The sequence below is a fragment of the Motacilla alba genome, chromosome 12, assembly GCF_015832195.1.
Source record: "Motacilla alba alba isolate MOTALB_02 chromosome 12, Motacilla_alba_V1.0_pri, whole genome shotgun sequence".
NCBI lineage: Eukaryota > Metazoa > Chordata > Aves > Passeriformes > Motacillidae > Motacilla > Motacilla alba.
The window spans coordinates 15358426-15372671 of record NC_052027.1 but is presented as its reverse complement, the minus strand read 5'-3'; the positions used below and the strand labels follow the sequence as shown (position 1 = coordinate 15372671).

The 14246-nt window shown below is 40.2% G+C and overlaps 1 protein-coding gene across 2 annotated transcripts; it reads left to right on the top strand.

Annotated features, from left to right (window-relative positions):
• The first annotated feature begins 556 nt into the window (after positions 1-556).
• NEK4 (NIMA related kinase 4) lies at positions 557-14213 on the top strand. Of its 2 annotated transcripts, none has more exons than XM_038148740.1 (16): positions 557-757; positions 3396-3662; positions 4652-4849; positions 5670-5777; positions 6435-6589; positions 7218-7359; positions 8201-8626; positions 9030-9083; positions 9302-9442; positions 10256-10381; positions 10702-10765; positions 11152-11258; positions 11367-11455; positions 12079-12284; positions 12414-12547; positions 13224-14213. In XM_038148740.1, the coding sequence occupies exons 1-16, from the start codon at positions 701-703 to the stop codon at positions 13314-13316; spliced, it is 2367 nt and encodes a 788-aa protein (XP_038004668.1). In that variant the 5' UTR covers positions 557-700; the 3' UTR covers positions 13317-14213. The 2 variants fall into 2 exon arrangements, with proteins under 2 accessions (XP_038004668.1, XP_038004667.1); XM_038148739.1 differs by having other exon boundaries at positions 557-793.
• Positions 14214-14246: the final 33 nt, after the last annotated feature.

Here is a 14246-nt window from a genome sequence, read left to right as displayed (position 1 = left end):
GGTTCCTATTCATCTTCGTGGCTGAAACCAGGCCCGAGCTCCCAGTTCTTCCATCTTGCACGCTGAACGTGCACCCAGCCTGCAGCTGCAGGGCGTTTTCCTGTGTTTGTTACTTTGACAGTGGCAATCGTCTCTTAAACTTCTTAGCTGGTTCATTTCACCCTTAATGAAAGACAGACTTCGAGGACTGGGGGTTATATGCTCAGTGATAACAAAACATTTTATTTTCTGATTTTCCTGCAGCCAGTGTTATGACTGCAGGTGCTCAGCCACGGGAGAGCTCCAGCAGCTCCTTTTTACCCAGCCTGAGGATTTTTTAACCAATTCTCCCCCCCCATCCAAAGGGACGCGATGGCTCTGCGGAGCTGCTGCGCCCTGCCAGGGCTCAGGGCAGGCGGGGTGCTGCGGCACAGCCGCGTCCCTGCGGCCGTCCTTGCCCAGGGCTCAGCGCAGGGATGTCCCGGAGCGGCACGCCGGGGCCACGCCTGGCGCGGGTCGGGGCGGGCCCAGCGCTGTCCCGGGGCGGGCCCGCTGCCTCCGCCGCGCTGCCCGCTCTCAACATGGCCGCCGCGCCCGCCTCCAAAATGGCCGCCGCGGCGCCGCGCCCGCGCTGGACGGCTGCGCGCCGGGCGCTCCATGGCCGCGGCCGCCCCGGGCATCTCTATGGCAGCGGGCGCTGCCCGGGCCCGGCGGCGGGAGGATGCCCCTGGCTGCCTACAGCTTCCTGCGGGCCGTGGGCAAGGGCAGCTACGGGGAGGTGAGCCTGGCGCGGCACCGCCAGGACCGCAAGCAGGTAGCGAGGGGCTGGAGCACGGGCGCGGCTCGGCCTGAGGGCAATGCCCGGGCCGGGCTGGGCGGGGGGTGCCGCGGCGTCTGATTCGGCTGTGACCCGAACCCAGCTGTGGCCCGGCTTTGGCTGCTGGTCCTGACCCACCCTGGGCACGACCAGGGACGTGGCATCGTGTCGGGGTGCAGGTGTGACTACGGCCTGGTGTCAGGGTCGCGCTGTGACCATCTTCTGGTGTCAGGGCGGAGCTGTGACCATCACCAGATGTCGAGGTGTTTTTGTGACCATGATCTGGTGTCAGAGTGGAGATGTGGCCATCACCAGGTGTCGAGGTGTTTTTGTGACCATGATCTGGTGTCAGAGTGGAGATGTGGCCATCACCAGATGTCGGGGTGTTTTTGTGACCATCGTCTGGTGTCAGGGTGGGGCTGTGACCGTCACCAGGTGTTGGGGTGTGGCTGCAGCCACCGGAGCTGCTGTTTCTGTTCTCTTCCCTTGTCTAAAAGAACTTTTATTAAAGGTGTGGAGAAAACTCTTCCCAGGAAGGTTTTGGTCGTGTCAGAGTAGAAGCACAAGCATTTTGGTTGGAAAACTGGAATAATCTGTCTAGTCTGGCCAAAGCAGAGGTGTTTGATAGGGAATGTGAGAGGGCAAAGAAATGAGGATGGAGAACATTCAGAGAGCCACAGGAAGCTGCTGTGTGAGCCTTATGGCTGGGATTTCACTGGAGATGATGGGAGGAGGTTCGTTCCCAGCAGGGAGCAGAGGGTTTGTCCTTCCCGGATGAGGGCAGTTGTTCCCTGCCCGGAATCCCGAGGTGAATCCCTGTGACCCGTGGTGTGGGTAGCAGCGATGGCAGGACCTGTTCCCTCCAGGCCATTAGCAGATGCACAGTCCAATGTCCTCAAAAAGTTTCTAACCTCATGTCATCCTAAAAGTAAACAGTGCATTGAGGTCACTTTCACTCGGATACAGGTCCTTGGATTTCATTGTGGTGCTGCTGGTCATTAACACTAGCAAGAGCCTTGCTTCCTGTTTGTAGTTACATGATAAATACTTGGAGTGGTTTACTTTGTTTTATCTTTTGCCAACTTTTACAAACTTTCTCCTGTAGTGCGATAATCAGGATTTTTTGTTGTGGCTTTGACACAGTGCCACATTTTCTGTGAAAGAAATTGTGTCTTATTTGGTGTCAAATATGGTTAATATCAAACCATATTTGATATTAACTAAATCCTGCATTTTTGTGGAGAAGGTCAAGTAGCTCTAAGTGTTTAAAACAAAACTAAATGGAATTCATACACAATTTGGTGTCAAATAAGGTGGAAGAGCATTGCAATAGATTTCTATAGAGAATCTTGCCAGGAAAACATGCTCATTTAACTAAATATAATCAATGTCAAGTTTAAAGTAAGGCTAATATATGTGCTTTTTGCATTTTGGTGTGTATTTTCTAAAAGATGCTGATATAAGCTTAAATGATTTCCATGCCCAAAGACAGAGTTGTAGTTGACTTATCACACAGACCACAGTAGTTGCAGCATTTCTATTTTATTTTTAAGTTGGGTGATGCTGTACACAGTTTGCTGTGTGATATTCCTCTTGGAAGCTTTGCATCATCACAGGTTCTACCTGCAGGCTTCTGAAACACAAAGTCACGAGGTGCTGTGGATTTCCTGGGTAATTGGTTCCCTTGGTATATTGGGGCATCTCCTCAGCACTAATTAAATGTGCTGGGCTAATTAAAAGGTGCAGCCTGGAGAGCAGACACTGAACCATCTCTGAGGATGCTAAAATTCAGCAAGTAAAAATATTTAAAAAGTTTTTATTTACAACCTTTCCGATAAGATCAGGTTCAAGCATAACCATGACACGATTGTTGTGTGGAAAGCTGATGCCCTAAAGAGATGTCCTACAAAATTTTCATCAGGATAGGGCCAGGTCAGACCTAAATATTGGTGTCATGGGTGATATGTTCTATGGATTTTATTGTTTCAGCTTCATGAATGTTTTTGCTGAAACCTGAAATTCCTTAGAATTACATTTAATGAAGTTCACATTGAGGAAGTAGGTAACAACTTTTGTATGTAGCTTTGAGAAATTCCTGACCCATCTTAATGAAGAACCAAAGAAATTTAGGAATGAGCATAAGACGTTTTGTCTCTTTCAGATGACTTTTATCATTTGTTTGCACATGACTGCATACTTTATATATATTTAAGTTTACTATTGATGTGGCCTTTTTGAGAGTAACTGTGGTGCACAAACACATACTTCAGGTTCAAAAGATGAGTGACAGATGCACATTTAAAGTGAGAGTGGGGAGAAAAAGAGAAATGTGAACATTATTCAGAAGAAAGCAAAACACCACAAAATTCCTGAGCGGAGTTGTATTCAGGTGGATGAAAGGAACACGCCTGTTCCATTTTTATGGTGTAAGGGTAGAAAAGAAGAAATTCTGCATAACTTTCATCCAAACTGCAGCCTCCATGTAGATTAATCAGTGGAGATTTCAAATACTGCATTTCCTTTAAGTCTGGGGAATTCCCTAGGGCTTCTGCAGAGTTACTTTCATCTCTTACCATACACCTTGCCTTGTCTTTTACAGTATGTCATCAAAAAGTTAAACCTTAGAAGTGTTTCCAGCCGCGAGAGGAGAGCAGCAGAGCAGGAGGCACAGCTGCTGTCCCAGCTGAGGCACCCCAACATTGTCACCTACAGAGAGTCCTGGCAGGGGGACGATGGCCACCTCTACATTGTGATGGGCTTCTGCGAGGGAGGAGACCTCTACCACAAGCTCAAGGAGCAGAAGGGAAAACTTTTGCCTGAGAATCAGGTGGTGGAGTGGTTTGTCCAGATTGCAATGGCACTGCAGGTACAATGAAGTGTAATTTTGTCACCTTCAGATATAAACTTTATTTTTCTTTTTATATATTTAAAAATTCCAGCTAAGCTGCAGTCTTTGAATTCCTGTTTGGCTGGGTTAGCATCTAATTACAATGGTTATTAGTACATTAAAAATGGATCATTGGAGTCAAATCAACTATTTTAAGCAAGAAATTGCTGAAATATTTTATGTCCACACCTCTGTAGCACAGTAGACAGTGGTTGCCTTTGGGGTGTTTGCAACTCTTGTCTGAAATGCTTCTCTGATTTGAAAGTTTACATTACATTTACAAAATTGAGGTTTTTGTGGGGAAAAAAACATATTCTTTCAGAAGCATTTTGTGTTCAGTCTTTTTATTGCTCTTTTTAACAGTAAATTTAGACTACTAATGCATCTTTTCTATTAAGCCTTATCCTACTCTTTTAAATTTGTAATTGGAGGTTATCGAACTTTAAAGGCAATTATTACAGCAATAAAGACCAGATATAGATGGTCTTATTCTTTAACATTAAAGAATAAGAAATTGGACAGAAAATTCTATCTTAAAAGTTGGCTGTCATGGTCAACAATACACTAATATGGGTACTGCTTGTTGTTTATTATGACTAATTTTCTTCCCTGTTCACACAAAGCTCACATTCTAATTTCCTCTGAAATGTTTTTGGACTAAGATTGTTGAGAAATGAAAGCAGCAGAAAGTGAGTTACAGTCTTAACTTTACATTTTATTTCTCATTTTCTGCTGATTTTTAGGGGTCACACAGGGAGATTTGGTTAAAGCAGTGCCAAGTTTTGGGCCCCTGCCTGTGTCAGTCACTTTTAATGTTATTTCACCAATACTGTCTTAGCAGGTCACTCCTGACCTTGAGAGGCATTTCTGTGTTTCTTCTGCTTTTGTGTTTTCTTTCTTTGATTAGTGTAATGATATTTTACACTTAGGAGTTGATTAACCTTATTTATATGACTTTTTCTCCCTAGTATTTACACGAAAAGCACATTCTGCACAGAGATCTTAAAACTCAGAATATTTTCCTGACACGAACAAATATAATCAAAGTGGGAGACCTGGGAATAGCCAGGGTGTTGGAAAACCAGTATGACATGGCCAGCACTCTCATAGGCACCCCGTACTACATGAGCCCTGAACTCTTTTCTAACAAACCCTACAACCACAAGGTACAGTATGACAATGTCATTTCTCTTTTCTTAGGACCCTTATTTTATTTGTCTGAGATCATTGCAATCTTACCTGTGGATTTTGGTTTCTTATTGCTTCCAAGTCTTTTTCATCTTCCCAAATACCAAACAAAAAATAGCAGAGAGATCTGTAAGAACTTTTGGTTCTGGAACTGTGTTTAGGAATTCAGAGCACGTGCTAAGCTATCACAGCCAAGGTGTTCAGCAGGCTGCCTGCACCTCTCACAGCTGGAGAGATGGAGAATGGGAACAGAAATATCAGCCTGTGTTAGAGAGATGCACTTTCTGAATTTATTATATACCAGACAGGAAGTTTTACACTCAAAAATTAGAAATAACAGCAGCATTAAAAAAAAAAAAAGAGAGAGAGGAATAAGCAGTGTTATTGTGAATTTAAAATATAACAGAACAAAGCAAACATGTTCAGCTCTTGCTGTAAAAACACCATGCTCTGTAATGAGCAAGAACTGAGGGGAAACCTCTTCCAATGAAAAATCAAGATTTTGCATTTACAGTTAGGATGGATATTGTATTAAAAAAGGAAACAAGCAACTTTTACTCCAAAGATAGCTAATTTCTACACTTCCTTTAAAAAAAAAAAGGTGGGATATTTTTGAGGAAGTAGTTGACTTGATCAAAATTAAAAATAGAAGAGTGAGACTGAAGCCAGAAGTTTGCAATGGGATTTGGGCTTAATTAGCTTGGCATCATTAAAAGCCTCTTTGAAAGCAGGAAACAAAGATGAAACTTGTACAACTAATAAGAAGTTCCCAAACATTTTCTCTTCCCCTTTTTTCAGTCTGATGTTTGGGCCTTAGGCTGCTGTGTTTATGAGATGGCTACACTGAAACACGCCTTCAATGCCAAGGACATGAACTCTTTGGCTTATCGAATTATTGAAGGCAAGGTAAAAACTCCTGAGATTTTATATGTGCTTGGATTTTTGATCTAGAAACTGAGATTATCTTTTCTAATCAGAAATATTGCATGGAGTTAAAAATAATTGCATGTAACATACACCGTCATATGTAAGACTGTTGTTTTGTAGTGGTGCATGATGTGATACCAGATCAAGGGAGTTATTCCTTTGTAGATTTGGCTAGAGTTTCTTGTTACCTCTTCATTTAATGAATATACTGAGTAATTTTCAAAGTTCTGAGATTACTTTCTTAATTTGCTTTTGGTTTTGCATAAACATTGCATAAAAATTAAATTACTGTGTGATGGCATTTTCCTGTTATGTAAGATTAGCTTATTTAAGTGTCTTCTTGCTTTGGCATACAATGAAGTGAATATGGATTTATTTTATATAAATTTTAAGCCTATTTACAGAACATTTACTGTTCATATTAATAAAATCAGGAACATTTCTTGGCCACACACTTGGAATTTCAATGTTTTGTTTAACATTAGGCAGTTGGGTAACTTTCAGCATTTGAACAATGAGTCTTTTTTTTTATACATATTTTTATGTAGCTGACCATAATGATCACACATAAATGTTCTAGAAGTAGCCCTTGTTGATGAGTATATTAAATAATATCAGACTTCCCTTTCCCTTCAGCTGCCACCCATGCCAAAGGATTACAGCCCACAGCTGGTAGAAATAATACAAACCATGCTCAGTAAAAAACCTGAGGACAGACCTAGTGTGAAAAGCATCCTGCGACAGCCATATATCAAACAACAGATTTCTTTGTTTTTGGAAGCCACGAAGGCGTAAGACTTTTTCATTTGGGTGATTCTGTGCAAAATATTCGTGTTATTGTTGTCTTTTTTTTACAACTTTTCCTGGGTTTTGTAGGAGGATAAAGTAAGTTTTGTTACTTGCAGCTACAAAGCATATGAACATCAATTTCTGTGAATTCTTTGAGAAATATGAGGGAATTAGAGTGGAAAATATTTATTTTCTGCAAATGCAGAATAAAACTCTGTAGTGCTTAAAAATACAGAATTGGTAGGAAACACACACCTTTCCATATGGTTCTTGAGGTCATTTATCATCTGGGAGTTGAAAAATCAAGTTCCTTTTGATATACACTGATATAATTATATTTTTCTTTGTCAGGTTTAGTCAGTTATTTTACTGCTTCCAGATAGAACTGACCTTGGTGCTCTGCAGAACAAGTGTATATTGCTGGCAGAGTCTGAATTGAGTTTTTAAGCTCCTTTTCTAGAATTGAAAATGAGATTGTTGTGCACAGCCTATTGAAAAATCCCAGTATCTGATACTCCTTGTATGAAAGCTCTTTAGTGGAGTGGGTTTTTTTAAATTAGTATAATCAAAAGAAATATTTTTAGACCTTGTTGATGGTGATTGAATGAGCAACTTTTGTTTTCTTTACAGGAAAACTGCTAGAAATCATAAGAAAACAGTGGATTCTAAACCTAAAGATCCTTGTTCTGTCATCTCAGCAAAGAACGAATCTCACAGCAGGAATGTTACACACCAAAACCACTCCTCTGAGCAAGCCAGAAAATACAAAGTTGTAAGATATGGGGGGTTTTACATTAAAAAAAAAAGCCAACAAAACCCAAATCCCTCTTGATTTTCTAGATAAAATCCTCAGTTTTATAACAAGTGCCTTGAGCTAAGAGCATTAGATTGAATCCCAGCAATGTGTAAAATTTGTATTAGGGAAGAAAATGTTTTTAGATAAGAGTGGAAGTAATTAAACACCTGTGGATCAGTGAAGCTAATTGCAAGATCTGTGAGATGTTAACTAAACAACACCTGATTTTATGTGAGTTACTCTTGGAATATTTGGGGTCAAATAATTTTTCAAATATTTTATGACAAGTGGTAATAGTTTTTTCCAATCAGAAACATATATTTTAATACTAATTATAGTCACAACCAAAATTCTTTATTGTTGAAATTCTTTCCAGTGATTACAACAAACCTTTTGTAATGATTAATCTTGTGTATGTTTTTTTGTTTACTGTAATAAGTCTTCTGTTCTGGGTTTGAGCTTTCAAATGTTGAAATATTGAATATATATGGTGGAGTGCATCCTAAAAACTCTGGGTGCTTGTTCCTCCTTTAGGGAAGAGCCAAGTGAGTATAACTTTACTTTCATGGTCCTGGTGAAAAGTAGGTGTATTCCGTGTGTATAAACCAGTATCTGAAATAGGTAATTTGCAAATCTGTATCTCTTTAAAAATGCATATTTTTACTTTTTTGAGGCTCCTCATCTGTTATTGATCATAATTTCCTTTCAGTTTATGTGCTCTGGTATGTTATTGATTTTTCTTAGTGCTTGGAGAATTCTTTCATATGTGTGTAAAATGCAAAAGATAGTGACTTTTTTGTTTTTCATTTAATCCTAGGATGAAGAAGATTGCATCACCAAATGCAAAGCCAGCAAATTTTATCCCTCAGAGAAACCAGATATTGAGTTGGAAAGAAAATCAAGCAAAACTGATCTGAACAGCTTGGGAGACTCCATAGCTACAGTCAGTGGAGTGAACATTGATGTCCCCCTGTCTGAAAGGATGAAGCATGGAAGTGACAAGTGTGGCAGTGAGAGTATTCCAGAGAATACTAAAGCAAAGCATTTACATGTTCCAGGCCATTCTAAAATAACATCTAATAACCCACCAATTAAGGAAGATGGACTACAGCAAAGAGCAAAACAGGCTTTTAAAGCTGGAAGTGTTGAATCAAAGCCATCTTCTGTTGATTCTGTAGAAGATGAGGATGACACTTTGAAACTCCTGCAGCCTGTATCAAATGACCAAAAGCAAACTGACCTGGTAATGCATTTATGCTTATGTGAAGTAGATTTAACAGTAGCCAGCTCTTACAATTTAGAGAGCTGCTGCACGTGTTTTTCTGTCAAAGTAGGACGTTGCTGATGCAATTATTGAGATTCCTAATTGGTTAGCAGCTTTGGGTTCAGATTTGCAAAGGCAATATGGTAAAGTAGTTTTGGGATTGCATCTATCTAGATGATTGGATTTCTGTTTTTACAGGGAAAAAATTTGCATTCCCAGCTGTGAACAGAGGGAGTAAGAACAGTTTTGTAACTTTTGTTCTATATCATAAATAGGCCTGAATAATCTTGATTTAGATCAGGGGGCTAATTGGTGGTGATTGTCTTTTCACTTCATTTTGGTCTACCATGAGATTTTTAATAAGAAACCATTTTTGTTGTAGAGCTTGGATTCTACTGAAAAGCTGCTAGCACCCTTTGTTCCTGTTGTAATTCAAGTAAGTGACCTTCTTGAAGGTTTAGTAGCTGAAGATGCTGGTACAGCAGGTATTTTCTGTCTCAAATAAGAACTTATTGTGGTTGTACCCGTGCTATGTTAAGGTGGCTGCAGTCAAAATAGTAAAGGGACCTGTTTTGATTTTTTTTTAAGTGTTTTTGTGTAAAGCATCTGGAAGTGACAGGTCTGCATTTTTTAAAGAATGCTTTTACTTATTAGGGTGATGTCAGTCGTGGAGCTTCAGGAGATGCTCAGGGAAAAATGACCTTCCACAAGCAGCCTCACAGCTGTGTCAGTGAACCCTCTCTCCCATGGCAGCAGCAGCAGAAGAGAGAGCTTGCTGAAGGCTGCTCAGAGAAGGTGCAGATACTTGAAAAATACTTCTCCTCTCTCCTTTAAGACTCCTGTGTTTTTCCTCTTTAAACGTGGGACCTATTTTCTAAAAAAGGGTGGGTGTTTTAATGCTGTTCTTGTTTCATGTGTGTCTGTAAAACTTCAGTGGTAACAAATGCAGATCAGTGAAGGTGACTGTTAGAAGCAGCCTGAGTAAATCTTTGAAAATCCCCAATACCTTTCAGGAATGAGGTGGGTGTGCCAGATGGGCTGTGCCTTTACTGGGTTGCAATGTTTCCTAGGAAATTCCATCAGGACTTCTCACTGTTTGTGACTACAAGTCAGTACCTTTGTGGATGAGGCTACTTGTGGGTAGTGGCTTAGTAGAGATGTGTAATGGCTGCCCTGAGCTTCTGAGTGCAAACTGTAGGAAGAAAATCTTGGCCTGCACACAGGGATAGAGCTCTTGTCAGTTCCTCCGCACTGAGCAGGGAGGTTTCTGTGGGGAAAGGCACAAGGCTACAGAAGAGGGTGATTGGTCATTGATAACCTGGTTTTCTCTTTGTGTTTTGCTGTTTGGGAGTGGGGGAAGTTGTTACAAAGGCATTGGCTGAAAAATAGTCTGGGAGGAGGGGGATAAGACGTAGGGGTGGAAAGAAGGGAAATGGATGCAAGCCGAGATTGGGAGAGGGAAGGATCAAGCTGGGAGATGTGAAGAGGTTACAATAGGATTCAAAATCTCTGGCATCCAGCTTTACCACGAAAGAATGTCTTCTAGATTGCAGAGTACTTAAACTTCTGATAAAAAATACATAAATTCTTGCTCGCTTCTCTGTCAAGTTCAGAGCAGTTTCTCCTCGGCCTCTACCTGTTCCTTCTGATGTGACCCCAAAGACAGCCCAGAGGGGTGCAGAGCACCCTGAGCCTGCAGATAGTGCCAAACCCAGCCAAGCAGCCATTCCAAAGGTTAGTGATGAAAACTGTCTGCTGGTTTTTGTCTCATTCCTTCTGAGCAGTTTGTGCACAGTGAGTAAAGAAATGTGTAGGAGCTTCCTGGAAGCCCTGCTTAGTGTGGGATGAGCCTTGCTGAGCCTTGGAGGTCAGAAGCCCCTTTTCTAGAGTACAGATTGGTCTCATTGAAGACAGTTCTGTAATAAATAATTAAGCATTAAATAATAGCTCCCTCTCCTTGAACCCTTGAAAAGAATTTTTTGCTTAATAGGTGATTAGAAACCAAAAGCCATAATGGTGATTGCAAATTAAGATCAAATTAACTTCCTTTGAAGGAGCGGCCCTTGTCAGCAAGAGAACGAAGGAGGCTGAAACAGTCTCGGGAGATGCTTCCCTCTGGTAATTTTTATGTTTATATGTTAACAGTTTATGTATAAGTAGGCTTAAAAACTTTTTTTCTGAATAAATTGTAACTTCTTTGTTCTTCACTGCCATTTTCAGAACAGTGCACTAAGGGGCTAGTTCTGTGTTAAATAAAAAGTTCTGTTAGCATGTCTGTATTTTTCTGCTTTTTAGTTTTTAGTGTTGACAGCTTGTCTTTGAAATGTACATGAAATGTAGAATATTCACTTTCAAACAGAAGCTTCAATGTTTTCTATTAGCAAAATACCTACCTCCCTGCCTGCTTTCTGCTAGGTGATAGATTTTTTTCTTGCATGAACATGAAACTAATTCAGAATACACACAGCTTATTTGTAAATATTGTCAAAATATCATCCTTCCAGTGGTTCCAGGGAGACAGTCATTAAATGGTGCAGCAGTTGAAGCAAAGTCTTGTGTGGAAAATTGTGTTAAAGTTCCTCAGTCCTCATCAGATCCCAGTATTTCTCAGGTAAACTCTGTCAAAAGTATTTCTTCCATGTTGGAACAATAATATATGCCATATTGCTGAATTGCTTTCAACTATTAGAATTCTTGTTATTATTCCCTCTTCCCTTAGAGAAAGAGAGACGTCCATTGCCTGTCTGATGATGAGCTAAGCTCCTCCACAAGCTCCACAGACAAGTCTGATGGTGATTCCAAGGAGAAGTAAGGATTTTGTTTAATACTGTGCAAGAATTTTCACTGCTGTACTGGACCTTGACTTGGAGTGGGAAAAAAAGGCTTTCACACTTTATCTGTGCATAGTGAGTGACAGATGAAGTATGTGATGCATAGAGGAAAACAGCCCCATTGAATTATTGTCTCTCTGTGACTATACACTTCCCATGCTGAACTCTCTGGGCTGTGGGATTGTATACAATGGTTTTGTGAACTGTAGCTTCCCATGAAAACAATCTTCCAGCACCAAAGGATATCTGCTGTCAGGATGTATTAAAAACACAAGTTAAAAGTTGCCAATGTGCATCTTTTCCACTATAAATTAGGCTGAATTTATGTCTGATTTTTGTTAATGTAAGCAGCTTTCACAAGATGCAATTTGTTGCATTACCAGAGTCAGGAGTAGCCAGTAGGATTGTGGGGTTTTTGCTGGGCTCTGAGGCTTTGGTAAATGAAATAGTACCGATGTTGCTATTGATAAAACTGCACCACAACTAGGAATTTAATATGGAATATTAATAGGACCTGAATAAACTCATTGAAAGCCCTTGGAATGCAGGGTGGAAGTTCCATTATGACGGTGACTGAATCATTTCTTCCTTCTCTCCTAGGAAAAGCAATGTGAATGAAATGAATGACTTGGTGCAGCTGATGACGTGGACACTGAAAATGGACTCCAAGGAGAACTCTGAGTGCTGTGTAACCTCGACCCCAGCCCCAGAGTTTAAACTTCATAGAAAGTATCGAGATACTTTGATTTTGCATGGAAAATCACCTGATGAATCAGAGGAATTAAAATTGGAAGAGATTCCTTCAGGTCTGTTGCTCTGGGATTCTGTGGTAATACTTAGAGTCGTCACATATTCTTCTGCAGAATATGAAATTTGACTGTACTGAATATAATTACTACTGTATTGATTTTTTCATTGTATTTTATTTTTAATAGATATGTCATTGGTCCCTTACAAGATTAGGAGAATGGTTGAAATCTTGAGATCTGATGTGGTGCAAGGATTGGGAGTGAAACTTCTTGAGAAGGTGTACAGAATCATGGAAGAAGATGATGAAGTGAAAAGAGAGGTGAATGTCTTCCATAATAAAATAGTTTAATTTCTTTATAAACTTACATAAATTAGCAGGCCCTTTATCCTATTGAGATAGGGTAAACCTTGATTCCAGAAAGTCTATAGGTAGTCATGGGCAGGCAAGGACCTAAGTATATTGTAATTTTCACACTTAAATTTGATTCTAGATGTAGACTATGTGCAACTCCAACTTCTTCAGAAACCATCTGAGCTTTAGAATTGTACCATGGGGAAGGTGTGAGGGATGCAAATAATTTTATTCTGTTAATAGTTTTATGCTGTTTCTCCAGTCTCTCAAATGTTTGCCTTCACATTACTCTCCTTATACCCCTTATGTCCAAAATAAGAAATAATTTACCATCAATTCCCAAAAGAGGTGAATAAGGAATACCTCCAGCTCCTGATTCAAAACCTGGTTACACTTACCCAGGCTGTATTTGATTTGTAGCCTGTGAAGATCTTATATTTTCAATTTTTGGGTGGGATTTGAAAGTCTCTTGCTTTTAGACAACAACAGTGTTAATTTTTCTTCTCTCTCATCCACATTGCCAAGCTTCACATGCTTCTTTCAGCCGAGTGCTTTGGTATTTTTCTGTTAATATATTGATAGCATCTGCTTTTTTTCAGTGCCAGTAAATGTTGTGGTTTTGTTCTGTGTGTGTTGTGAGCAGCTGCAGCTGCGGGAGCACATGGGAGACAAGTACGTCAGTTACAGTGCGAAGGCTCGGCACCTGAAATTCCTCGAAGAAAATGTGAAGCTCTGACCAGAACCTTTTCCTTGGAGAAATGAACTGTTTTCTAGCTCCTTTGATAGACTGGACCAGCTTACAAAGCATGTTCATCCACCGATCTCCTTTGCTGGAATAAGGAGGTGAACTTGCAGAAAACATTAAGAGTTCATAGTAATATTTTTCATGTTAAAATGTGAACCAGGCTATTACTTTCTCAGAAGAGAAACTTCTGAGTTTCTCTTTAGTTTAGTTTTTATTCTCTTAAAAAGTTGCTTTCCATAGATGCAAATAGGGGTCGATACCAATTTTTGTATACTAAGGAGAGTCAAAAAAGATTATGTTCTGGTTTGAATTTGTCATAGCAAAAGGTTTTTGGTATGGTCTCATACTAAATACAGTAACAAAATCTCTGCCAAGGCTCTGATGTGATAAACTATAATCTATTACATCAGATAGTTGTGAAAATTTAGCATGAAGAGACAATTACTAATTTTTGTGGAACTCGAGGTCCTCAGGTTGTGTAAATTGCCAATTTCAAGTGCTGAAGGGGATGGCCATACTGCTTGTAAGGAGAGACTTTGCTCTTGTGTTTTGTTGCTGAGGCAGTCACCAAGGTGGGGGAAAGCATTTGGTATCTGGATAAAGTGAGTCTGAAAATGTTTGAAAGGAATGCAGCCATGGTTACCATGGTTCCAGCTGGAGAAATCCCTTTGCCTTACAAATACTAATTCCTTTTAGGAATGAAAGTGCCCAGGACCAGAATCTCTTAGGGAAAAGGTAAAACATTTATTTCTCTTTGTTTGCATCCAGAGTGTCTCACTACAGCCCCCCAGGCATTGTTGTGTACCATACCTACAGGAAAAGCACATGTTTTTTAAATAATAAAGAAGTCAAATGGAATGGAATTTGTAAAATAAAATGGTAAACCTGTCTCTTTTCCTGCCTGTAGCTGAAATACTGTAA

Bases quoted from the DNA above. Each gene is read 5' to 3' on its own strand.
- NEK4 (XM_038148739.1), top strand. From the start codon at position 701: ATGCCCCTGGCTGCCTACAGCTTCCTGCGGGCCGTGGGCAAGGGCAGC. The intron at 5,778-6,434 runs GTAAAAACTCCT...CTTTCCCTTCAG, and splicing joins ATCGAATTATTGAAGGCAAG to CTGCCACCCATGCCAAAGGA. The intron at 11,259-11,366 runs GTAAACTCTGTC...CTCTTCCCTTAG, and splicing joins CAGATCCCAGTATTTCTCAG to AGAAAGAGAGACGTCCATTG.